The 24,546-nt window shown below is 63.3% G+C and overlaps 4 protein-coding genes across 5 annotated transcripts in view; 2 read left to right on the top strand and 2 right to left on the bottom strand.

Moving 5' to 3' along the window:
- Nucleotides 1–4,818, top strand: part of IKZF3 (IKAROS family zinc finger 3) — a 37,609-nt gene extending 32,791 nt beyond the window's left edge. For both annotated transcript variants that reach the window (XM_052785413.1, XM_052785412.1), the window contains one exon: nt 1,710–4,818. In XM_052785413.1, coding sequence (XP_052641373.1) covers nt 1,710–2,413 — 704 coding nt within the window. In that variant the 3' untranslated portion in view covers nt 2,414–4,818. The remainder of the gene's footprint in view (nt 1–1,709) is intronic.
- A 5,207-nt stretch (nt 4,819–10,025) lies between these two features.
- LOC128140938 (retinol dehydrogenase 8-like) lies at nt 10,026–12,460 on the bottom strand. The gene is made up of 6 exons (XM_052785418.1): nt 12,309–12,460; nt 12,058–12,219; nt 11,527–11,706; nt 11,349–11,442; nt 11,070–11,253; nt 10,026–10,458 (listed from the first exon to the last, which is right to left on the bottom strand). Exons 1-6 carry the CDS (start codon nt 12,403–12,405, stop codon nt 10,219–10,221), a joined length of 957 nt encoding a protein of 318 aa, XP_052641378.1. The 5' UTR covers nt 12,406–12,460; the 3' UTR covers nt 10,026–10,218.
- A 424-nt stretch (nt 12,461–12,884) lies between these two features.
- On the bottom strand, nt 12,885–20,477 carry GRB7 (growth factor receptor bound protein 7). Its single transcript, XM_052785411.1, is given in 17 exon segments — nt 12,885–13,418; nt 13,517–13,610; nt 13,999–14,086; nt 14,200–14,260; nt 14,345–14,461; nt 14,534–14,614; nt 14,967–15,065; nt 15,198–15,308; nt 15,383–15,520; nt 15,822–15,899; nt 16,034–16,155; nt 16,233–16,389; nt 16,498–16,538; nt 16,541–16,576; nt 16,579–16,640; nt 16,793–16,947; nt 20,450–20,477. Coding segments are annotated over 16 exon segments (1,584 nt in total). The 5' UTR covers nt 16,945–16,947; nt 20,450–20,477; the 3' UTR covers nt 12,885–13,271.
- Nucleotides 20,478–21,635: 1,158 nt separating this feature from the next.
- Nucleotides 21,636–24,348, top strand: MIEN1 (migration and invasion enhancer 1). Its single transcript, XM_052785426.1, is given in 5 exon segments — nt 21,636–21,753; nt 22,324–22,421; nt 22,918–22,941; nt 22,944–22,993; nt 23,430–24,348. Coding segments are annotated over 5 exon segments (342 nt in total). The 5' UTR covers nt 21,636–21,667; the 3' UTR covers nt 23,514–24,348.
- Nucleotides 24,349–24,546: the final 198 nt, after the last annotated feature.

Raw genomic sequence — 24,546 nt, 5'->3', positions numbered from 1 at the left:
CCTGATTTCTTGCCCTCTTGTATAAGGAGTCCGCATCTGATGTGCTGTGGCCTTTTAAAAGTGTACAGCAACACGACACGTTAATGTATGTCAGAAGAGCATTTGGGTATTTGCATATGATATAACTTGTAATTTAAGGGAGACAGAATGGGCTATTGTGGGGACTTTAAAAAGCCACCAGAATACTGGAATGACAAAATACTGTGAGAGCCTCAGTGATCATACATAGGGTTTTTGTGTCTTATGACAGTGAATCCTAACCCCAAAGTTATAGGGAGTTCTGTCTACTTTTGCCTTTGTTGCCTTTTTTTTTTTTTTTTTTTTTTTTAATTTCAAATGTGTTCACATCTTTCACTTGCCTGGAGCTGGTTTTATGAGTCATACAAATGTGCTATATCGTTTTGTTTCCTTCTGTGTAAAGCTGGATAGTAAGTTTTGTTGAGGGTTGGAAGCAGTTACACTCTTGTGGTTCACTAACCTTTTGAGTGTTTTATAAGAGAAACGTGAGCTCCTGGTTTTCTGCCTCTGCAGTGAAACCTAATGAGTTTCATATACATTGAGTCATGGTGTTGACAGGTGACTGATAAACATCTGCACTATTCAAGTTACCGTAACTAAAAGATTAGTGGATCTGATGTTTGCAAGTCACTTGCACATGAAACATTTGGTCTGGTCCATTTTTTTTTAAAACTATGAATGGTTTTGTTGTATGTAACCACAGAATTCAGTTACTTATTTCTAGACATTCACCAAAAAAGTGACTTTAGGCCTTTTGGGGTGCAGTTTTATTTCCTCCCTGCACCTGGCATAGAGAAAACTAGTTGCAGTGTGCTGCCCAGCCCACCCTCCCTTGCCTTAGTCCTTGCTAGAAGAGGTGTAAGCAGAATTTCAGGTACGCACTCTCTTAGCCCCCCTCCTGTTTTGTCTAATTTGGAGCTTTCAAAGCCCTAGCACAGCCAGAGAGGAATACGTTTCATTCCTCTTTCACTAGCCCCATATCAAGTGACCCTAAATATGGTGTTCTGTACATATATACGTAGCTGCCAGTGTTAAGATTATCTGAAAACCTGTGTGGAGTTCAAAGAAACCAGGCGTGGTGCAGAGGAAGCTGCAGTTGTCAGAGGACAGTGGGGAAAATTGACTTCAGTGTCCGAGGACATATAAAAGACGACTCTATCAGAAGGGTAAAAGTAATGAAAAGTGCATCAAATCTCAGCCAGCGCTTGGCTTCAATTTTTCTATTAGAGGGGTGTGCTTATTGGGGGACAAGTCAAGAATGAAAGGTTGCAGTCTTGGTACCGAAAATGGAGTATTTTGGTTCATTATCCATTAGCTCTTTTACAAGTATTTTCATTAATGATTATTTACCTTTTTCTAGAAAAAAGACGTAAGAAGTTAATCAGTGGAAACTTTGATAATATTCTTCCCCTTAAATCCCAGAATAATTTAAAAGAATTAATGCTGATTTGTCCAGTATGTATCCTTACCACCTCCTCTGTTAGATTTTTTTTTTTTTTTGCTTCCAAGCCTGAGCTTAAAAAAATACCCCCCCCCCCAAAAGCTACTTGTGTATGTGAACGGCCGCTTTCAGCAGAAAGCATTTCATGCCTCTGTACTTTCCAGAGACTACTGCCATTTAGAAAAGGCATCACAGAGTTTAAATACTTCTTTACTCGCCCAGGTAATTTAATACCTCTCCTCTCTTGCAGGTGAGAAACGACATAGTTTTGATGTTAATTATAATTCAAGTTTCATGTACGAAAAGGAAAGCGACATAATGCAAGGGCGCATGATGGACCAGGCCATAAACAATGCCATCACCTACCTGGGGGCCGAAGCCTTGCGCCCTCTTGTGCAGACGCCACCAGCTCCCACCTCCGAAATGGTCCCCGTCATAAGCAGTCTGTACCCCATACCGCTGACCCGCACCGACGTGCCAAACGGCAACTCGCAGGATGCAGAGAAGAGCCATGCCCACCTAAGGGACAAAAGCTTGTCTTCCGACAGAGGCCTTTCCCCAAACAACAGCGGCCAAGACTCCACAGACACTGACAGCAACCACGAGGAGCGGCAGAATCCCACCTTCCATCAAAGTCAGATGATCCCCGCTCAGGCCCGCAATGGCCTCCAGTCCTTGAAGGATTTCCCGAGGCCATATGACATAATCAAGCCACCTGCCATATGCCCACGCGATGCCTTTAAGGTCATCAACAAGGAAGGGGAAGCCATCGGGGTCTACCGGTGTGACCATTGCCGTGTCCTCTTTTTGGATTATGTGATGTTCACCATCCACATGGGCTGCCACGGGTTCCGCGATCCCTTCGAGTGCAACGTCTGCGGGTACAGAAGCCATGACCGATACGAATTTTCCTCACACATAGCACGAGGAGAGCACAGAGTAGTACTCAAATAAAAGGACTGGTTTTCCAAGGTCAAAAGCTTTGTTTTAGATCAGAGGGGAGACTTGTTTGTTTTTTAGTTAGTGTAAAGAAATTTCTTGAGTATTTTTCTATGCCAGTTTTTAAATGAGTGTCACAGGGAGGTGACGCCTTTTTAAATTTTTCTTTACAAATAATTCAGTGTTCTTGTAGCATCTATGCCTAGCTGCTGTGGTGAGTGGTACTGTATAAAATACCAGGAGCAGAGAGCGATTTTTATATGAACTTTATTTTTGTGAAAATTAAGAGCCATTTCAGGTGGTTTTATTTTTTAATGTGCATTTGTTTTTATAATGTATGCTTCAACTCAGCGCAAAAGGTTTTTATGCCCTGCTGCCAGTTTCCTTGCTTGGTCAGCTGTATAGTCAGAAGTACATAGGAGAGGCTTTTTCTAGCTGTTACAATCCTGATGGTCTTCAAATGGCTAATCACCGAAACAAGGAAAACACATGCCTGGGAGGGATTATTAATTCCTCTTAAAGGTTTTCCCCTAAGTCTTAAAGAGCATGTGGCCCCACCACACTTTCATTTTTCTTACCCCTCTGTTCACTTTAAAGTCACTCCCACATGCATCTTACTCAGTAATAGCAAAATAAGAAATGAGACCTATTTGGGGGTTGGGGTTTTTTTTAACTATGCATTTTTGGGATACCCAGTGAGATCATTGGTTGGCTCATCCATGCAGTCTGGGGGAAATCCTGACTTTCTTTGATGGAAAGTCCTCCTTTCTGATGGGTGCCAAGAACGAGGACAAAACCACGCTGTGCCTTGTGCCCCCGCCTCGCTCCTGCTCAGCTCCAGCAGCAGAACTTGCGGCTGTGCCATCCGGTCCACGGCTCGGAGCAGGAGTCACCCTGTCCTGGCAGCAGACACCGTGAGGATCTGCATACATGAATGTGTGGGAGCTGACAGCTCAATCACGCTGTCTGGTTTTATGTGGGGATATCCCTCGGAGTGAAATGTGCTGTTTTGCAAAATGAGTATTTACCATTACTTTGAAGCTGGTTTTTAAAATAGTTCTTTTAATCTAATCATTGCTCTGCAGCTGTATTGTTAGTCACTGTGCTAAAGATATGAATTTGATAACAGTTTTGCTGAGTGGATGTTTATTCTTTGCAAAGTATTTTTGTATAATGTAGAGTTAGGTGTGTTCTGATGGAGTTTTTGCATCCATTGCGTGGTTTGGTATCTACATTGCTTTTGTACTTTTTCAACACTGCTGTGCCAATACCTGTGGTGATCCATCTGTTTCCATGAGGGAAGTCTGTGGCACAGAGACCTAGGTGGAGTGCCAAGGGTCAAGAAATACTGAATTTCATTCCTCCCTCCGACCTGGGTTCACTCTTTTGGCTCAAGTACTTTCTCCCTCCCTGAATTTTAAGGTACAAAAAAGAAAATTACATTCATTTTTCCCAGCAAGGGTATGTCTGAAGAAGGATAAATTAGTCTGCAGAGTGCTTGAGTATCTGAAGTGCTGTAGAAGTGCTAGATCCTAGATCCTGCTTATCGTTGAGGGTAAGGAGAACTCTTTTGCTACCTTGTGTGATGTTGTGTGCGTAGTTATAAAATAAGTTTAGGATCTTTTCCAATAACTAGTTTCCCATCATAAGGCACATACAGTGAGCGGGTGGATGTTGGTTCTTCCCCGATGAATACCCATTGTCACGGCGTGACAAATGATCCTTCTGCGAGCAAGGCTGCGGTTCCACCAAGGTCTTAACCCAATCGTCTGAGGACTGCCTTCCAGGCAGCAGCCTGGACTGGGAAAGGCTTCAGCCAATTCCCACTTCAGTTAGTGTAAATGGATAACTCCGTCTCTCCTGCTGCATTTTCATGGGGGAAGCGACTGAATTACACGCACATCGTGGCTGATGAAAATGCTCCTCACGGTTCAACAGAAATGAATAAGGTTACGTGTAGTAAAACGTAACTTGTCGTTTGCACAGGAAGCTCCTCAGATTGCCGAATGTGTGTCACGCAGCACCGCCAGTTTCTTTCTCACGCCACTACCAAATCCTTGAAAACACTCTTCAGATTACTCTCCCACTCTTCACTTACCGCCAGGCAGGGCTTCAGCCACCTACCCTTGCTTCCCAGATAAGGTGAGCAATCAACCACTGCACCTCTGAGCAGCTCAGCATGAGCAATGCTGCCAGGTTTTTGAGAGGAAGGAGGGAGGTTTTCGCAGCGTCTGGCCTAGATGGCACCGGTTTCCCACCACTGCTCGGGCAGAGTCATGATTTCAAGATAGGCTGAACTGAAAGAAGTTCCCTGGGCTGTCTGGAGTTAACGAGCAGTAACCTCGTTACAGCCCTGCTGTTGAGCAAACACGTGTTGTGGAATTTCAACCCAGTCATTTATTAAAATATATATATATATATTTTTATGAGTACCGTTTATGTGCTGTGGGATGATCGCCAAGCGTGTGCCTACGCCTGCCTGAAATGGGGCCAGAGCCTGCCTTCGCTGTGTCCTGGGAGCGGGGCTGGAGAGCTGGACGCGCCAGCCCTGCGCGATGCCGGGATCAGTCCCCTCTGTGTGCCTCCCTTCGCGTCCGGGGACCCCGCCGGCGCGGCAGACCCCGTCCCGCAGCGCTGCCCCGAGCACCCTCCCTCGTGGGCCAAGCCCCGGCCGCGCTGGCGTGGGAGGCAGGAAGCCCGTGGGGTCGTGCTCGTACGTCGAAGGGCTGCGCTCGGTCTCGGGCAGGTCTCTGAGCTCAGAGGAGCTTTGCAAAACACCTCATCTGGGAAAAAGGAGGGGGAAAAACTGCTGGTATTTGTTGTGAGCCTGATGTATTCTGCTCCTGGTTTGGTTATTTTGGTACGAAACAAATTTCTGTTTGGACTGTTCTCTTTGAACGTGCTCCAGCCAGCTGTTTCGCCTGTCTCGCTTGGTTTCTTTATTTACTGCTGAATTATACCTAAACAGCGGGCAGCACAGAGGAGGCTCAGGAAACTGGCTTTTAGCATTAAGAAACAAGCCTCTTGTTCTTAAAAGTTTATTGAATTTTTAAATTTCGATAAACTCTCATGTACATAATAGTTGAAGAGACCCCGGGTGCCTGCGCTGTGCTTCACTGCTCTCCCACGGCCAAAGCTCATTGCTTCAGCCATGAAAGCGGAGGCGATCACACCGCTCAGAGCTGGAAAGTGAATGGCAAATGCTGGCTGGTGAGCAGGAGCAAGCTCAGGGGAGCGGGCCCGGAGTGCCGGGGCTGGAGCTGCTCGCGTCCGTCGCCTCTGGGATCTGTAAATCACAAAGAGGTGATGAAACCTGTGACCAGCCTGTAGCCATGGTGCTTCCACTCGGGGCTGCCGAGCTGATGGCGATGGCTGTGGTTAGCAGAACACCAACCAGTTACTCAGTGGAGCGCTGATACACTCTGAGATTTAAAGATAATGTAGTCTGCTCCTTGAACTGCTGAAAAATGGTATTGGTCTTTATTTTTGGTTAATCGATGAACGATATGGTCCAAGGAAACATGCCCTTCTCTGACCCGGGGCTGCCACCGGCTTTCCTTGTCTCCCCAGCGAGCTCAGGACGAGCGTTCGAGGGAGGGGAACGGCCCAAATTTGCCCCGGTAAAGCAGAAGCGATTCCCGCGGGATCCCCAGGGCTCCTGCCCGAGCGTGCGGGCAGGCAGGCAGCCGCTCCCAGCCTCGGGACTCGTTCCCTGCAACGTGATGTGTCACAAAGCGCCGTCCTCCTCACCCCGGTGTTACCAAGCACAGTCATAGCGAAACCGGGCTCCGGTAGAAGTGCGGAGGAGCGAGGAGTCCTGATGCGTGCGTCGGCGGTGGCCTTGGCCGGCTGCTGAGCTGCGGCGCTGGCAAATGCTTGCGGCTGGGTTTGCGCCCGGGATCCCAGACATCTGCAGGTGATGCCGGGCGTGTGTGAGCGACAGGGCATCCCCCTTGCAGGCAGCACCGGGGAGGGGAGCATTTGGGAAGGGGACAGTGGAAGGGGCAGGAGCCCCTGAAATTCCTCCCCACGTAGCCGCGCTTTTGCCGCTTCTCCCGGCAAGGCCCGTAGCGATCGCCCGGTGTCCCCCCTGTTCTGCACGGGGACAGGTCTGCTCCCCCCGCGGAAGCGTGGGGCGAAGGCAACGCTCAGCCCCACGTGTCCGGACCCGCTCCGGCACATGCTTGAAGCACGGTTGCTCCGACAGACGCAGGGTGGGCTCAGGGTTTCCGTGGGGTGATTGGGGGCTGCGCCCACTGTGCCGGAGCACATCAGTCAGATGGAAACATCCCAGCAGGCGGGGAGAGTGGAGGCTCACGCCAACCCTCCCACAGCCCTTTTTTAGCACCTGTTTTAGCAGGTTGACGTTGTTCACACTTATTTCATACTCTCCTCACACCTTTTACCACAAGAATCTGGACACGCTTGAAACACAGAAAAGCCAGAGGATCCTTTTTTTTTTTTTTTTTTTTTTAGTTTTGCCTTCACTTCCTTCCTAGCCTGGGTGAAACGCAAGCACCAAGAGTTATTTTCCCCTTGCTGTGACACTGCCAGGTAACTCTGAAGGACTGGGTGAAACACTGCCAGTGCTCGCAGCCCCGGGCCAGCTGAGGGGGCTCAGGGCTGGGGGGCAGCGAATCCCAGAGCCTATCCCCAGCCTGGCTTTCCCCTGAATAAGAGCTGTTTTGCTGCTAAAAACCCCCTCACCCCTCTTCTGCCTGGAACCAAAACCCCTTTAAAGCACCAGGCTTATAAAAACGTTCAGTTGGTGTTATGACAGAGAGATCCTTATCTGCTGATATGCTGTAATTATGATAGAGCAGAGAGGAACTCGTTTGCCCCGTCGTGTTGAAACACGCTTTGTAACGCACGAAAAATCCTATAAAACTCTACCCGGTGCTGAACTGCATCCTCGGAGCATCCCAGCCGGCTCCTGCTCCCCCTTGGGGAGCGGTCCAGCACCCAAAGGCCAGCAGTGCCGGGAGGGGAGAGTGGGTGAGGGACGACTGAGTCACCGCCGCCACCTCCTCCTTGTCCCAATTCTCCAGCCTTTCACTGAGTCACGCTCCTCCGTGCCATCCCGCCGAGGACCCGCCGGCGTTTCGCAGCCCTCCGCGTGGGCTGGGTGGCTCTGCCGGGCTCCCGCTGCCCCCGGGAGGGTGCGGGGTTCCCGCTGCCCCCAAAAACCGGGGGACAAGGGGTGAGCGGGGCACGGGGCCACCTCTGCGCTTCCCTTGGGGGGAGCTGAGCGACGGCGGGATGGGGGCCTCGCAAGTGCCCCCCCACGCGGAACCGTGTGCCCAACGCCGGCACAGCCAAGGGGGGGTTTTGCAACCCCGGGACTCCGACCCGCACACCCTGCCGGGGGACACGTGGGCGCAGGCAAAAAAATAGGGACGGGGCCGTGGCTGTCACCGGAGCACCACGACGGGGGCAGCAGGTTCACGTCACACCTGATACCCCCCCTTCGCTTCGCCGGGAGGGAAGTGAAGCCCCCGGGGAGCCGCACGCTCCTGCGCCACCGAGCCATTCCCTCCGGCGGGGTTATATCTGGCACCACATTTGCATCGCAGCAAGCCGGCGCACCTGGGCAGCCAGCGAAATCCTCGGGGGAGCGAGAGCGCGGGGAGCGGCTGACAATTGTCACACGCAGGCTCGACGGGGAAAGGAAAGTCCCGGCAGACAATTGTTTTTAGAAGAACCTGCTTCCGACACGGGCGGCTTCGGCCCCTCGGGCAAAGCCTCCACCCCAGCACCCGGCGGGGCTGCGGCGAAGGGTGGGATGGGGATGATGCTCCTGGGCTCTGCAATGGTGCTCTGCGACCAGGGAGGATCCTCCCAGGCTGGAGATGATGCTCCTCGGCCATAAGCACAGCCCAGGTGCCCCCCACTGATGGAGAAGCCCCCCCCCCCCAGCTCAGGCCACAGCAGCTCCCCGTTTCCCCCTTGCTTTGCCCGGGACCCCCCTCTTCCCACCGCGGGCGTTGGCGAGATGGGCTGAGGCCATCGCAGCGCCGCTGCCCCCAGACACCCGCTGCCCACCCCTGCTCTGCAGTAAATGTTGGGGTCAATCCTGCTCCCCCCCCCCCGCTTCCCCCGACAGCAGCCCCATTGCTGCTTCCCTGGGGACTGGGGGACACCGTGGGGCTGGGGGAGTCTGGGGGGGTCCTGTCCTCCCTCAGCCCCATTTCCCATGGCTGTGGCTCTGTGCTGGGGGGGCTGAGCTGCAGCCAGCCCCCCCCCCCTTCTTGTTGCTCCCTGGGGCCGGGCGCAGCCCCCCCATCCCCGTCCCTGCCCCCCAGAGCGGAGAAAGTTAGTCAAATCTGCAGAAACCACAGTGGGGGGGAGGCTGCGTCTCTGCGCCACTTTGATGTCACCCCTGCACATCCCGCAGGTGCTGCGCCGTTGCCATAGCCCCGGTGCCGTGGTCCCCACCGCCGCTTTGCCATTAACTTGTGCAAGAAGGGGGGGATAATGCAAAAATATTTCCTCTTCCTGCCCCCCCCCATCCTGTCCCCAAGGTGCCTGGAGCCGCCTGGGCCCGGGGAGGCCACGTGCATGGCACGGGCTGGTGCACGGGTGCATGGTGCATGGTGCACGGCGCATGGTGCATGGTGCACGGCGCCGCAGCCACCATCCAGCCCCTCGCACGTGGGGCTGGGGATCCTGGCAGTGGTTTTGCGGGGGGGGGCTGCATCGGGGACCCCGCATCCATGCCACACGTGTATCCCCGCACCCTCCATCCTAGGCACTGGCGAGGCTGCGGGGTGTCCCTGTCTCCGGTGCAGGCGCACCGGGAAGCGCGGTGGGAGCCGGGAAGGTTTCTGAGAAACGGCCCCGCGTGAATCATGCCGGGCCTCCCTGCGGTTTCCCCCTGCTCTCACCTCCTGGGTGCAGTCACGCCAGGCGCCCACACACGAGCACCCTGTGCCCAGCCAGGGGGGCGGCATGGGCTGCACCCCCCCCCCCGCCATCACACACACACACGCACCCCCCCGAGCTGGAGGGGAGCCCTCGGGGCAGCGCAGGGTGCTGGGGTCCCCCCCCCCCAACACGCCTGCTTCTGGTGCCTGGCCTGCACCCATGCTGCACCCACCATGCACGCTGCACCCAGCAGCCCTGCACCCAGCCTTCACCATGCAACCCACACCCACCCTGCACCAGTCCCTGCAGCCCCTATGCACCCACCGTGCAAACCCCCCCATGCACACCCCCCCCAATGCACTCTCTGAACACGCCGCGCACCCTTTGCACCCTGCTCCTGTCCCTGCACCACCTCCTGCACCCTCTGCACCCAGCGCTGCAGCCGAGCTGCCGGCATGGTGCCCTGCAGCCCCCCCCCCCCGCCCCAGTGCTGTGGGGCTCAGTGCCGAAGGGGGGGTGACACAGTCCATCGTGCGGGAGCCCCCGGCCACGGGGCATTGCCAACCCTGCAGCAGTGGCCGGCGGGAAGGACGATGCAGCCATTGCTGGTGGCCGGGGTGGGGGGGGCCAGGACCCTGGGGTGCTGCATGCCCACGGGTGCCCCCAGGGAGCGGGAGGCAGGCAGAGGGCAGCTGCCAGCCCTTCCCAGCCCCGTCACGGGCGCTGCACTCTCGGAGGAAGCCGCTCTGCTTTTTCGCCCGGCGCTGGTTAAAAATACCACTCCCGATTTTAATACAGCGGCGGCGAGCGCTATTTTGGGCCGGGAGCAGGAAGCGAAACCCCGCGTGGGTCCCGGCCCTGCTCGCCCCCCGCCTCCGAGCCACCCCCCGAGGTGAGCCGGGCGCCCGGGCGGCTGCGCCGGCACGGTGCCCGGAGGTGCCGGGGGGCCGTGGGGGCTATTTGAAGCCCAGCAGCCGGGCGCCCTCCTTCACCTTCTGGGCCTTCCAGCGGAGCAGGCGGATGGCACGGAGGCTGAGCCGCAGCACCGCGTCGTACTTGAACACCAGCTTGTAGAAAGCGTCGGTCATGAGGGCGCCGGTGGGGTCGGCGTGCTTCAGCGCGGCCATCGGCGTGTACGCCACGTTGGTTTGGTGCCGGAAGGGCGGCCGGGCCGCCTCGATCACCCGCAGCGTGTGCTGCATGTGGGGACGTTACTGTCCCCTTCCCCTCCTCATCCCCATCCCTATTCCCATCTCCATCTCCATTCCCCATCCCCTTTCCATCCTATCTGCATCCCATCCCTATCTCCATATCCATCCCCAACCCCATCACCATCCCCATTTCCATCCTATCCCCATTCCCAACACTTTCCCATCCTATCTCCATCCCATCCCCATTCCCATCCTATCTCCATCCCATCCCCATCCCCATTCCCATCCTCTCCCCATCCCCAACACTTTCCCATCCTATCTCTATCCCCAACCCCACCCCCATCCCCATTCCCATCCTCTCCCCATCCCCAACACTTTCCCATCCTATCTCCATCCCATCCCCATTCCCATTCCATCCCCATCCCCATCCATCCCCGTTCCCAGCTGGGCTCAGCCCCATCAGGATGGGGCTCAGGGGGAAGCAGTTGCCAGGGTGGGCTCCCTGCCCCACTGCCAGCTGGGGGGTCGCTGCACCTCGTTAGGGCTAATTGAGGCTTCTCTAGACTGCCCAGCCCAGCCTGGGGCTGCCAGGCCAGGCCAGGGGGGTGGGAAGAGGGCAGCCCCCAGCCCGGCAGGGCCACCCATCTGCCTGTCACCTCTGCGATGTCCTCGGGGGTCTGGCCCAGGCTGGCGAAGACGTCCTTGGAGTTCCTCAGGTAGAGGTTGGTGAAGATGTCGGCCGTCTCGGGGTCAGTCCGCGAGTAGTCAGTGCGTTCAGCTTCCTCGTACAGCTTTGCCTCGAACTCCGTTGTCACCGGCCCTGGCTCCACCAGGCTGATCCTGCCCGGGCACAGGGTGCTGGGGACCCTGGCACCCCCCAAACCCCTCCGCCCCGGGGGGGGGGGCTGCGCCGGCCGCCAGCCCCCGGCACTCACGCCACGTTGAAGCGCAGCGCCTGCACCACCAGGCTCTCGCAGAAACCCTCCACCGCGAATTTGGAGGCAGCGTAGATGTCGTTGAAGACGATGCCTGGGTGGGTGTGGGGGGGTCCCAGTCAGGGCTGGGGGAGGGGGGGGTGGTCCCACCAGGGCACCCCGCTTCCCCCCCCCCTACCCTGCAGGCCCATGATGCTGCTGATGACCACGATGTGGCCCCCGCGGCGTCGCTTCATGTCGGGCAGCACCTCCTTGACCAGGCGGACGAGGCCGAAGAAGTTGGTGTCCATGAGGCTCTGCATGGCCGCCAGGCTCTGGCACTCCAGGGGTCCCACCATGCCCACCCCGGCGTTGCTGACTGTGGGCACGGGGCATCAGTGGGGCGTCCCCTGTATGGGGGGGGTCTCCCGCGCCCTGTGCACAGAGGGTCCCCGGCGCTCAGAGGGTCCCCAGCACGGGGGTGAGGAGGGTCCCCGGTATACGGGGTGTCCCCGGCACAGAGGGTCCCCGGTGCAGGATGTCCCTGGTGCACGAGGTGTCCTTGGCACAGAGGGTCTCCAGCGCCGGGCGCACAAAGGGTCCCCAGCGTGGGACGTGGACAGTCCCTGGTGCATGGGGGTGGCCCCAGCACGGAGGGTCCCCGGCACTGGGCTCCCCGGCGCGGGGCACCACGGGGACGCGGTGGGAGCAGCGGGGTCCCGGGGCTCACCCAGGACGTCGATGTGGCGCCCGGGGATGCTGTCGAGGCAGGCGCGGATGGAGCCCTCGTCGCAGACGTCCAGCTGCTTGATCTCCAGCGTCCGGCCCAGCGCCGATCCGGCCGCCGCCGCCAGCGCCCCGCTCCTGCCCACGTTCCTCATGGTGGCGATGACTGGGGGCAGAGGCGGCTCAGCCCCGCACAGGATCTCCCCCTGGGAATGGGGGGGGGGGGCGGTCGGGGTCCCCCCCCGTCCCGCTCACCTCGGAAGCGGCGTTGCTTGTCCCGCGCCAGCCGGACAGCCAGCGCCAGCCCGATGCCGGAGGAGCAGCCGGTGATCAGCACCGTCTTGGGAGCCATGGCGTGGCCGCGGCCCCGCTCCCCGGCCCCCCGCCTTTAATAGCAGCTGGCCCAGCCCTGGGCCCCCCCCCCCCCCAAATCCAGGCCCTTAATCCTCCCCCACTAATCCCCCCCTCCCCGGGATTTGCCGGTCGGCCGCGTGGCTGAGCCGCACGTGGTGCCCGAGGAGCACAGAGGGGTCTTTGTGCAGGACCCAGGGCACCGTGGGGACACGGCAGGACACGGGGACGCTGCCAGACATGCGCCCGCTGGCAGTGGGGGGCTGTGGGGACGGCCCCCCCCCCCCCCCCAGCACCCCGTCTTTTCCTTTAGAGGGGGCGAGGCGGGAGCTCTGAAAAAATAACCTTTATTCTCACTGGTATAAAACACGTCACAGTTCAACTGGCCTTGCAGGGACGTGGGGGACATGGTGATGGGTCCCCCCCTCATCCCCCCCCCCCCAGGGACCCCACTCCTGGGGCTGGGGACCCCCGAGCCCACCTGGCCTGGGGACGAGGAGTGCCAGGCCCCCGCAGGGACACTCGGGGACACTTGGGGCTGGTGCCGTCGGGTGGGGGGGAGAAAGTGCTTGAGTGTGGGGGTGCCCGGCGGTGCTGGCACCCCAGGACCCCGCGGGCAGAGCCGGCACCCGGGTCGCAGGGCGGGCGTCTGGCGGTGGAGGAGCCGTCCTCGTCCCTGCGCGTGCTGCGCCGAGCTGGCCCCAATCCTGCCACCCCGTGCCGGGCTGTGCCAAACCGTGCCAGTGGTGCCGGGCTGCGCCAAGCTGTGCCGTATCGGCAATGCCAGGCTACGCCAAGCCGTGCCGTGCTGGTGGTGCCGGGCTGTACCGAGCTGTGCCGTGCCGGCCATGCCACGCGGTGCTGGGCTCAGAGGGCCACGCAGGTGCAGTAGTGCCGCAGCTTGCAGGGCAGGATGCCACGGTTGATCTGGTGAAACTCCACGAGCTGGATGAGGTCGGCGAAGCGGGTCTGCCCATCGTCCATGGTGAAGTAGAGCCGTCCCTCCTCCTCGCTCTGCCGGGGGGGGGGGACACACACGGGTCAGCACCCCGCAGCCCCGGCACACCCTGGCAGCCCCCGGCCCCTTCTGGCCCCCCGCCGCCGGCACTCACCGGCAGGATGAGATAGTGTTTGACTCTCTGCAGGTGGCACAGGGACAGGACGAAGCCCTTGGGGTTGCGCTGGCTCTCCCGCACCAGGAAGACGCTGCGAGTCCCAGGGGGGGCATCACCGCTGGCTCCGGGCCCCCTCTGCCCCCGCTGTGTCACCCCTGGGGTCCCAGGTACCCCCCCAAAAGCCCTGGGGTCCTGTACCCCCTGGGACCCCTGTATCCCTCTGGGAGCCCCGGGGGCCTGTCCCTCCCTCCTCGAACCCCTGGGGGCTGCAGATCCCCTGCAAACCCTTGGGGGTCCCCACCCCCCCCGGATCCCATGCCCCCCCCCCAGCAAGTTTCCCCCCATCCCCACAGGTGTCCTGTATCACCCCATGAGCCTCAGGGCCTTATAACCCCTGGGGTCACGTACCCCCCAGGGGTCCCATGTGTCCCCCCCCCGCCATGAGCCCCAGGGACCCCAAACCCCCCGGGGTCCCCTACCCGTCCACCAAGCCCTGACGGCCGATGAGCTGCTGGGTGTCCTCCCGGGAGATGCGCCCATGGAACCAGGGCTGGGTGCGGTGGATGGCTGCGGGGAGATGGGTGTCAGGCTTGGGGGGAACCCCCACCTGGGGCAAGGACCCCCCCCCCCAGCACAACCCGGCTCTGCTGGATGGGACCCTGCGGCTGGGCGCTGCTTACCGGCGCTGAGCGGGGAGCTCTGGCAGGCTGCCGGCAGGCTGTACCGGTGCGTTGTCTTCTTCTGGCCGTGCAAAGCAAGGAGCGGGTGTTAGGGTGGGCTTGGGGGGGGGGACACACCCCCCTGCACCGCTGCACCCCAACTCACCCTCCAGGCCTGCGCCTCCTCCAGGGCCACCGTCAGCACCTCACTGGGGTTCTCGATCACCCGGCCCGTGCACCCCGAGAAGTCCATGGCCACCAGTGCGTTGTCCGAGACGCTTCGCTACGGGGGAGCAGGGGGTGACCTGGGGGCTCCCCACGGGATGGGGGCTGCGGGGGGGGGGACGGCACTCACCAGGGGTGTGGGGCCGATCCAGGGGGGCTGGTTCAGCCGTGCCTGCGCTTGCTGGTAGTTGCGGTAGAGCTGCATGCCGTACTGGGGGGAACAGCCCCGTGAGATGGGGAGGGTCCCACGGGGCCTCCATCCCGCAGTGGGGTGAGGGACCACCCGCTTGGTGTGGGGACGGGGACCTCCGCATCCACCCAGTGTGGGGATGGGGACATCTACATCTACCCCGCATGGGGACGGGGACATCTACATCTACCCCGCATGGGGACGGGGACGCCCATCCTGCATCTTTTCTAGCACAGGGATGGGGACATCCCTCCAGCATCCCCCAGCACAGGGATGTGAGCATCCCCCCAGCATCCCCCCAGCATCCCCCCAGCATCCCCCCAGCATCGCCCTGGCACGGGGCTGGTAACACCCCAGCAGGGCCGGGGCTCACCTTGAAGAGGCGGAAAGCCGCCATCCAGCAGCTCCGGCTCTGCTCGTCCTCGCTGCAGAGCAGCTTCAGGCCCTTCACGCCGCTCCGCACCTTGTAGGGCTGTGGGGAGAGACCGGAGCCGTCATGGGGCAGCCCCGGATGGCTTTCGGGGGGGGCAGAAATCCCTTGACAGGCGAAGGCACACGGAAGGACCGGGACCCCCGGCCCCCAGCCAAGCAGGGACATCCCCACCTTGATGCAGAAGCCGAACTCGGTGGGCGTCCCGTAGTGCTTCTTGCCCTGCGTCACGTAGTAGATGTTGGACTCGGTGAGGTCAGCGAAGTACTGGAGATGCCGGGGGTCCTGGGGGGGGGGGGGGGGGGAGTCAGGGCCGGCCCCGCCGCACCCCCCGGCCGTGCTCCCGCCTATGCCCTCACCTTGGAGGTGCCCTTGGTGGAGTAGTAGAGCCCCGACCGGCGCAGGGAGAAGTAGAAACGCTTCCAGACCTTGCGCCCGGCTTCCCGCAGCTGCAGAAAGCCCTGGACCTCCGGGCAGCTCCCGGAGTTGAGGAAATTCTGGGGGGAGATGGGGGCTGAGGGGCACGGCAGGGTCCCCATGGCACGGCGGGGTCCCCGTGGCATGGCAGAGTCCCCACGGCACAGCGGGATCCCCACGGCACAGAAAGGGTCCCCATGGCACGATGGGGTCCCCATGGCACAGCAGGGTCCCCACGGCACAGCGGGGTCCCCACGGCACAGCGGGGTCCCTACGGCACAGCGGGGGTCCCTACGGCACAGCAAGGGTCCCTATGGCACAGCGGGGTCCCTACGGCACAGCGGGGTCCCCACGGCACAGCCTGGCACGGTGGCCCCGTACCTGGATGAGCTCGGAGTGTGCCATGCTCTTATTCGCCTCCAGGCAGCTGGACACCATCACCTCGGGGAAGAGGGACTGCTGGGGGGACAGGGGGGTCAGGGGAGACCCACGGGGTGCTCAGGGTCTCCGTGGGGCGTACGGGTCCCCGTGGAGCACCCAGGTTCCCGTGGGACACGGGGGTCCCCGCGGGCTTTGCTCTGGCGGCCACGTACCGCGTTGCTCTTGAAGAGTTCGTACTTGGCGAAGTTCTTGCGGAAGACGAAGCGGCTGTCGGCGCCCGGGGGCCAGGAGCTCTGCACCTCCACCACCGACTCGTGGTCCTCCAGGCACCGCTCTGCGGGGGGGGACGGGGCTCAGCGGGGCAGCCGGCGGGGGGGCCCAGCGCCGCGCCGCGCCGTGCCGGCGGCTCACCCAGGGCCAGGTGCTGGTGTTGCTCGACCAGGGCCCAGCTGTGGTCCTGCAGCGCCCGCGTCCTCCGCACCAGCGTCTCGCAGAGCTGCCGCGCCGTGGTCCCCGCCGACGCCTCCAGCGAGCGGCACGCGCCGTCCTCGCCGAACACCTTCACCACCTGCCGGCACGTGCCGGGGCGGGCGTCAGGGCACCCGGCGGGAAGGGATCCCGCGTCCCCAGGGTCTGAACCCCCCCCCCCCACCCAGCCCCTTGCCCCCTGACTCACATGGGAGACGCCTTCGCGGGGGGGCCCTGCCCCAGGGTCGGGCTGCTGAGGATGGGCGAGTTGGAGGGGCTGCAGAGCTCGGGAAGGGGTTGGGGATGCTGGGCAGCGACGAGGCGCGCGGCTCCTCCTCCGGCAGCTGCCGGCTGCGGGCAGAGAGGGGCTCAGCTCCCTCGGACCCCCCAGCACCAGGTCCCGTGCCCCCATCCCCACGCCTGTGTCGCCCCTCGATCCGCTGGAAAACCCCCCCAGCCTCCGTGGGAGAGCCTCGGCGGCCGGCCCCCCCACCACCACCCACCTGCTGCCGTGGATGAAGAGCGGCTGGGAGCGCTTGACCTCGGGCGGCCCCTCGCCCCCGTCCCACTCGCCGGGGACCCCCTCCTGCTCCGCGTTGCCTGGCCCAGGGGGCTCCCGGAGGCTGCTCTGCTGAGCCCCCCCCGTCCATGGCATTATCTGGGGAGGGGGGAGAGAGCGGGTCCCGCACCGCACGAGGCTCCGGTTCCTCGTCCCCGGGACAGCAGGACCGGGGGTCCGAAGTCACGTGCGGGCAGCCCCCACCGGACGCCGTGCCGGACTCCACGTGGGCCGCACGCCGTCAGCCGCCGCCGCCGCACCGGCGCGGGCAGCCAGTGCCGCGGCGCTGCCAGGGGCTGCCCACCTTTGGCACCCTCCCGGGTGGTGTTTTTGCCGGCGCCCAGACAAGCGGTGAGTCAGCGCGCGGCGGCGTGACTCAGCACCGCCCCGCCTGCCCCCAGCCCCCCGCACCCCACGGGGGTCCGGCCAAGCTCCACGCGGCTGCCGAGGGTCGGGGCGTCCCCGTCCATCCGACCCCATCGCAATGCCGAAGCCGGAGGACGGGAGCGTGAGCCTGGCAGCGAGCGCAACCCCCTACGAGACAACCGAGAATCCCCCAGCGCCTCCACGTCCCACAGGGGACCCTCTCCGGTGCCCCCACGTCACCACCGAGAGCCTGGTGGCACTGGGAGGTACCGGCTGAGCCGGACTGGGGCCAGTGGAGCTGAGTCGGGCTGTGCCAAACTGGGCCAAAGTGAGCCGGGCTGAGCCGGGCTGAACTTTGCCGGGCTGAGCCGCGGCGGGCGAGCGTGGCGCCGGCGGGAGCAGGAAGCGGAGCGTGGCGGCGGCCCAGCCCAGACACCTCCTCGGGTCCGGCCAAACCAGTTCTGGCGGCCGCTCCCAGCTCCACCTCACCACGCTGGCATCCGCGCCGGGGCGGCCGCGCCGGCAGGCCGGGGGCGAGGGAGCCGGCACCCTCGCCCGCCGTGGGAACTGCCCCGAGCCCGCCTGCCGGCACGGCCCCCCCACGCTGCGGCGTCACCCCTCGCCTCCGCCCGGCCGTCGGTGCCCGGTGCCGGCGCCCACGCGGCGCTGCAGCGCTCGGGGGACGCGTGGACACCGGCCAGCGCTCCGGTTTCGGCCCCAAAATGATTCGGAACAGGGCTGCGGGATGTGCGCGGCCGTGGGCCAGCCCTGCCGCGGCACGGCACGGCTCGGCACGGCTCGGCACAGCCGGCCCCGCCACCGGTCGCCTGGGCCAGGCAGGGGCAGGCACAGCCCGGCCACGGCGGCGTGGGGCCGTCCGGCACGCGGCACACGTAACACACGCGCGGCGCCCACAGCCGCGCCGGCAGCGCTCGGTGGCCGCGGGCGTGCACGCACCAGGCCCCGCCGTTCCCGGAATGCCGCGCGGGGCCGGGTTAATCATTCACCCGCTGCCCGTCCCTGTCCCCATCCCTGTCCCCCGCCTCCCGGCCAGCTCGGGGTCCAAGTCCACGGCCGGGCAGGACCGATGCCATCGCGCGGCTGCCACCACCATCCCCATCCCATCATTCCATTCTTGTCCCTGCCACGTCCCCGTCCCTGCCCCGGCCGTCCCACCGGTATGGACCCTCCGCTCCATCCCCGCTCCCCTGCCCTGGCTGTGCCGGAGGGGCCGGGTCGGGGTCTCCCTGCCTGGCCAGGCCCCCCCCGGGGTGAGCCTGGGGACACAGGGGACAGCCAGGGGTCACGTGGGGTGATGCTGGCCACGGTGGGACACGGTGCAGGGACATCCCAAGCCATGCAGGAGACACCGGAGGGGCTGACGGGAGATGTGACAGATAGGGACGCCACGGGGCCGTGGGACAGCGGCACAGCCCCGACGCCAACCTGCCAGCCCATCACCGTGGCCTCAGGTCACCCCGATGCCGGCCCTGTCCTGGTGGCCGTGACGGGGCTCTGATGGGGCGGTGATGATGGTAGGGGGACACAGGGTGTCCCTGGGGTCTGGGACAAACAGGGGGACCGGGGCCTTGGGGTTATGGGGCAAGGGGACCAGGGCCACCAGGGTTATGGGGGGGGGACGGGGACTGGAGGGTGTCAGAACTATAGGGCTGGGTCCCAGGGCCAACAGCGTTATGGAGTACGGGTCCAGGGCCACCAGGTTTAGGGGACAGGGTCCCAGGGCCACCAACATCAAGGGATGGGGTCCCAGGGCCACCAACACTAAGGGATGGGGTCCCGGGGCCAGCAGGACTGCGAGGAGGGGACTGGAGGTTGTTGAGGCTATGGGATGGGGTCCCAGGGCAACCAGGGCTATAGGGCAGGGAGACCAGAGCCACCGGCGTTATGGGAAGGATGCCAGAGCCACCAGGATTATGGGATAGGGTCCCAGGGCCACCAGGGCTATAGGGCAGGGGGACTGGAGCCACCAGGGCTATGGGATGGGGTGCCAGGGCTACCAGGGCTATAGGGCAGGGGGACCAGGGCCACCAGGGCTATGGGATGGGGTTGCCAGGGCCACTAGGGCTACAGGGCAGGTTCCCAGGGCTACCAGGGCTATTAGACAGGGTCCCAGGGCCAGCAGAGCTGTGGGGCAGGGGTCCCAGGGCCACCAGGGCTATGGGATGGGGTCCCAGGGCCACCAGGGCTACAGGGCAGGTTCCCAGGGCTACCAGGGCTATGGGATGGGGTCCCAGGGCCACCAGGGCTACAGGGCAGGTTCCCAGGGCTACCAGGGCTATGGGATGGGGTCCCAGGGCCACCAGGGCTACAGGGCAGGTTCCCAGGGCTACCAGGGCTATGGGATGGGGTCCCAGGGCCACCAGGGCTACAGGGCAGGTTCCCAGGGCTACCAGGGCTATGGGATGGGGGTCCCAGGGCCACCAGGGCTACAGGGCAGGTTCCCAGGGCTACCAGGGCTATGGGATGGGGGTCCCAGGGCTACAGGGCAGGTTCCCAGGGCTACCAGGGCTATGGGATGGGGTCCCAGGGCCACCAGGGCTACAGGGCAGGTTCCCAGGGCTACCAGGGCTATGGGATGGGGTCCCAGGGCCACCAGGGCTACAGGGCAGGTTCCCAGGGCTACCAGGGCTATGGGATGGGGTCCCAGGGCCACCAGGGCTACAGGGCAGGTTCCCAGGGCTACCAGGGCTATGGGATGGGGTCCCAGGGCCACCAGGGCTACAGGGCAGGTTCCCAGGGCTACCAGGGCTATGGGATGGGGTCCCAGGGCCACCAGGGCTACAGGGCAGGTTCCCAGGGCTACCAGGGCTATGGGATGGGGTCCCAGGGCCACCAGGGCTACAGGGCAGGTTCCCAGGGCTACCAGGGCTATGGGATGGGGTCCCAGGGCTACAGGGCAGGTTCCCAGGGCTACCAGGGCTATGGGATGGGGTCCCAGGGCCACCAGCTGTGGGCAGGGGTGCCGGTGGGTACCGAGACGGTGGGACAAGGCTCCCCGGGCGACGGGGGCTGCAGGACCGTGGGTGCGGAGGCTGCGGGGCGACGGCGGCGGCGAGGCCATGCCGGGGCGGCAGAGGAGGAGGAAGAACCGGGAGGAAGGTGGGAGGGAAGAGGCGGGGGGGGCCGGGGTCATGCCGGCGGGATGGGGGCCTACATCCCGGGATGGCCAGCGGTCCCACGGTGCGGGGGACCCCCACCCCGGCCCCGTTCCTACCTGCAGGCGCCCGCCGTGTCCCGCCACCCTCCCGCCGGACCGGGGATTCCTGTTCTCCCCGGCTTTATCTACCTGCGCCAGCTCCCGCCCCCGCCTGACATCATGCTGCCCCAGGCCGGCTGCCCGGCACCCGGCCCCCCCCCCCCCTCTGCCACCCAAGGGTGCCCCCCCCCCCCCCCGATCCCCCAGCCTTGGGATGGGGCATCCAGCCTGGCCCCATGCCAGCATGGGGGGGCTCCAAGCCCCCCCCACCCCAAAGCTGCATCCAGGACCCTGCAGTGGTGATGGGGAGTTTCCCACAATGCACTGGGGTGACCCTAGAGCCAGGCGGGGGGGGGGGGCAGAGCCGGGTGGGGGGGGGTCCAGGCATCCTGCAGCCCCACTGGGACCGTGGCTGTCCTGGGGGTCTAAGTCCAGCATGGCCCAGCCTGGCCCCCCCCGGGGGGTCCCCAGCCCCAGGCTGTGGGGTTTGGGTCGGTGCTCCCCTGGGACCCCACACGGGGGGGGCTGGAAGGGCCCCACGGGGTGCGGGGGTCCGTGGGGTGGGGGGTCCCACGGCGTCAGCCCAGGGACTGGGGCAGGCGGGGACCCCGGGGGGGGGTGTCTCATGGGGGGGTTCTCATGCAGGTGGCAGGGTCCCCTGGGGTATGGAGGGATCTGGGGACCCACTGGGGGGGGGTGGGCTATGGGATGGGACCAGTGGGACGTGTGGGGGTCCCTTAGGGGATCTGTGGGGGTCCCGTGGGAACAGAGGGTGGGGTCCCCTGTGGGTGTCCCCACAGGGGATGTGGGCGTCCTCATGGGGTGCTTGGGCCCCACAGAGTCCCCAGGGGTGTCCCCACGGGGGTTCAGGGGCTCCCCGCGGGGGCCCTATGTTGTCCGTGGGTGATCCCCTGGGGTCCGGGGAGGGGGGGGGGCGCGCCGAGGCCCTATAGGACTCCACGGGGATGTTGTGGGGGGTCAGTGGTGGTGCCACGAGGGGAGGCGGGGGTCCCACGGGTCTGCGGGGATCCCCGCGGGGACTACGGAGCTCCCGCGGGGTTCGGTGCGGCTCCGCGGGGACCCGGCGGGCGGGGCGGCCCCTCCGCTGGCGCGTTCCTCCCGCCAGCAGGTGGCGCAACGCGACCCGCCCGGAGCAGACGAGGGTGAGCGGCCGGAAACGCCGCCTCACGTGGTGGTATACCCGGAAGCGGCGGGCGAGCGGCGGGACCGGGGGCAATGAGCGGCGGGGCCGAGGAGGAGGCGGCGGCGGCGGCGGCCGGGGCTGAGGCCGAGCGGCGGGTCCGCATCGTGGTGGAGTATTGTGAGCGCAACGCCGGGCCCGGGCTCCTTCCCTCGGGGTCGCGGCGGCGCCGGGGGCGAAGAAGCGGGGGGATGACGACGGGGGGATGACGACGAGGGGCCTTCAGGGGTGTGAGGGACCCGGAGGGGACGGTGGGGTGGGAGAGACGGGGATACTGGGGTGCTGAGGGCAGGAACTGGGAGACGGGGTATGTGTGGGCCTGGAGGGTGAGGGGGGGCTGGTGGGGGGGCTCTGCGGGGCGGGGGGGGGGAGTTGGAGTGGACAGGAGTCGGTGGGCCGTAGGGGAATGGGATATGGGGGGGACTGAGGGGTGTAGGGAGCTGGGGAGTGTAGGAGCTGGGGGGCTTGTGGGGAGGAGGGAGGGGGTGCAGCGAGGTAGGAGGGGTTTTGGGGGTGCAGGGGGCTGTTGTGGAGGATGTGGGGGTGCAGGCGGAAGCAGGGGAGGAAGATGCCGGGGGGGGGGGTCCTTTAGTTTGGGGTAGGGTTGGACGGGGAGTGTCTGGGCGAGGGGTGCTGTCGGGGGCTCCCCATGCCGCGGACCCAGCTCTCACCCGCTTCTCCCCGCACCCAGCGAGCCCTGCGGCTTCGAGCCCACGTACCAGGAGCTGGCGAGCGCCGTGAAGGAGGAGTACCCCGACATCGAGATCGAGTCCAGGCTGGGGGGCACAGGTAAGGGCCTGTGGCAGCTGGTGCCGCACAGGGGTCGCTGCTGGGGTACGCTGCGGTTGGGGTGACCCCGGCCTGCCCCCGCTGCAGTGCTGGGTGTCAGCCCTGTCTTTGGGGAGGGCAGGGGGGCTGAGCTGGTTTAAACCTTGTGGTGAGGCTGGGGGGGTTGTGCCCCAGTTGTCTGAGCACTGCGCATCGCAGGGGCTGCCCCTTGCTGGGCACCCTTGTTGGGTGCAGAGACTCTGAAGCCTGGGGTCTGCCAGGAGCAGGGCAGGAGCCCCCTGAGCTCTCCAGGGGTGCACTGTGTGCTCTGCCAGCCTGGTCCTGTCACCGGGGGTACGGTCCGGTGGGTCTGGGGGTACCACCGTGGCATTTCTGCCTCCCGGATGCTTGTGCCGGGGTTTGGTGTGGCAGGAACAGCTGCAGAATGGGCATGGGGGTTGGTGGCACTGCACGGGGCAGGAGCGTGGCTTACAGCTTGGTCCTGTGTGCTTTTAAGGTGCCTTTGAGATAGAGATCAACGGCAGCTGGTCTTTTCTAAGCTGGAGAACGGAGGTTTTCCCTACGAGAAGGACGTAAGTACCCGGCGCCGCAGGGTCCTTGCGTCAGCCAGGCTGGTGGCCTTGGGGAGGTTTGTTTTTGCAGCGAGCTCCCCTGTGACCGCTTTTTCCCTCGACATCTCCATTTCATCAACCGCCAGCTCTGCCCGAGCTCCGGCGAAGCCTCACAATCCCATTGGGCGTTGTTCCCCTTCCTGCTGGGACCCGCTTCAGGTCCGCTGTGGTACGGTGTGAGCCTGAGCCGCTGCTCGTGTGGGGAGAGGGGAGAAGGTTTCTGGAGCTCCTCCTTCGGCATGGCCGTGATTTGGGCCCGTGGCACTGCCTGACCTCCATCTGTTGTGTCCGAGTGCTCCCGACCACTGCGTGTGTGTCCCCCAGTGTGCTCCTTCCCCCACCAGACCTTGTGGCAAGGCTGGCCCGGAGCGTGACCCCCTCCCCTCTGTCTCCTCAGCTGATCGAAGCGATTCGCAGAGCGAGGAATGGGGAACCGCTGGAGAAAATCACCAACAGCCGCCCCCCCTGCGTCATCCTGTAGCCCTGCACCCAGCTGGGATCTCCCAGTGCCCTCGGCGTCCCCCCGCTTCGCTCCTCACTGCCTTCGTTAGCTTCCTGTATGACTGGGGTTGGCGGGGGAGACCGGGGATGTCGAAGGAATGCGAGAGCGTAAGGAGCCTCCAAGGGAACGCCACCACCGCAGCGCTGGGGGCGAGAGCTGGGATGGGCAGAGCTGTGGTACTGGTGTCACTGGGCTGGCTGTGCTGGGGGGGCCGTTCTGGCCCATCTCTTTGGGTTGCGTGCCTGACCTGCTGTGGGGTGTAGCTGCGGCCTGGCGTGGCTCCCCTGCCTGCCTTTGCCTTCCCCCTTCCTCTGCACTTGCCTCCCCCCATGCCCAGCAGTGCGGGGGGGTTCTCCTCTCCCTCAGCCGCTGGGGATTTGGGGGTCCCCCGTGAACGCTCTGCCCAGCCCTCGGGGGAGCCAGGCTGCGCATTGAAGGGAACTTTGCAGCTCCAGACCTCCCAGCAGGTTAATGCAAAGAAAAAAAACACTTGCTGTAAACTTTAGCGTGATTTGTTAATGATTAAAGTCTCTCCTGTCACTGTTTAAACCAGTGCAAGGGCAGCAGGGACCGGCTGCCCCAGCCGGGCATGGGAACCCCGGCTTGGCTCCGTCCCCACGGCCAAAAGGTTTATTTAACGGCCGTGAGCTTCCCCCACCTCCCCGTTCTCAGGCTGTTGGCTCTCGCTTTCCACTTGTAATGACTCTGCCCTTCGCCACGGGGTGGCTGAGCCGGCGGAGGGGTCCCCTATTTATTCTATACTGTGTATAAACCCAACAGCCCAGTGCTGAATAAAGAACAGAGGAGAACGCGGCCCCTCTTCTGTCCCTCGACTACAGGGGTGGGACACGGGCACCGAGGTGCAAAAGTGGGGTTGGATCAGGTCCCGTCTCCTGCCTGCCCTGCCCTTGGTCGGTAGCCAGGCAGTATCAGGACTTTTACCCTCCAGGTAAGCAGGTCCTGCCCTTTGCTGCCTCCTTGGGTGGTGGCAGCTGAGGCCAGGAGGGAAGGG

The sequence above is a fragment of the Harpia harpyja genome, chromosome 4 (assembly GCF_026419915.1).
Source record: "Harpia harpyja isolate bHarHar1 chromosome 4, bHarHar1 primary haplotype, whole genome shotgun sequence".
NCBI lineage: Eukaryota > Metazoa > Chordata > Aves > Accipitriformes > Accipitridae > Harpia > Harpia harpyja.
Note: the sequence above shows the minus strand (reverse complement) of the source record. Positions and strands in the feature narration are given on the sequence as shown.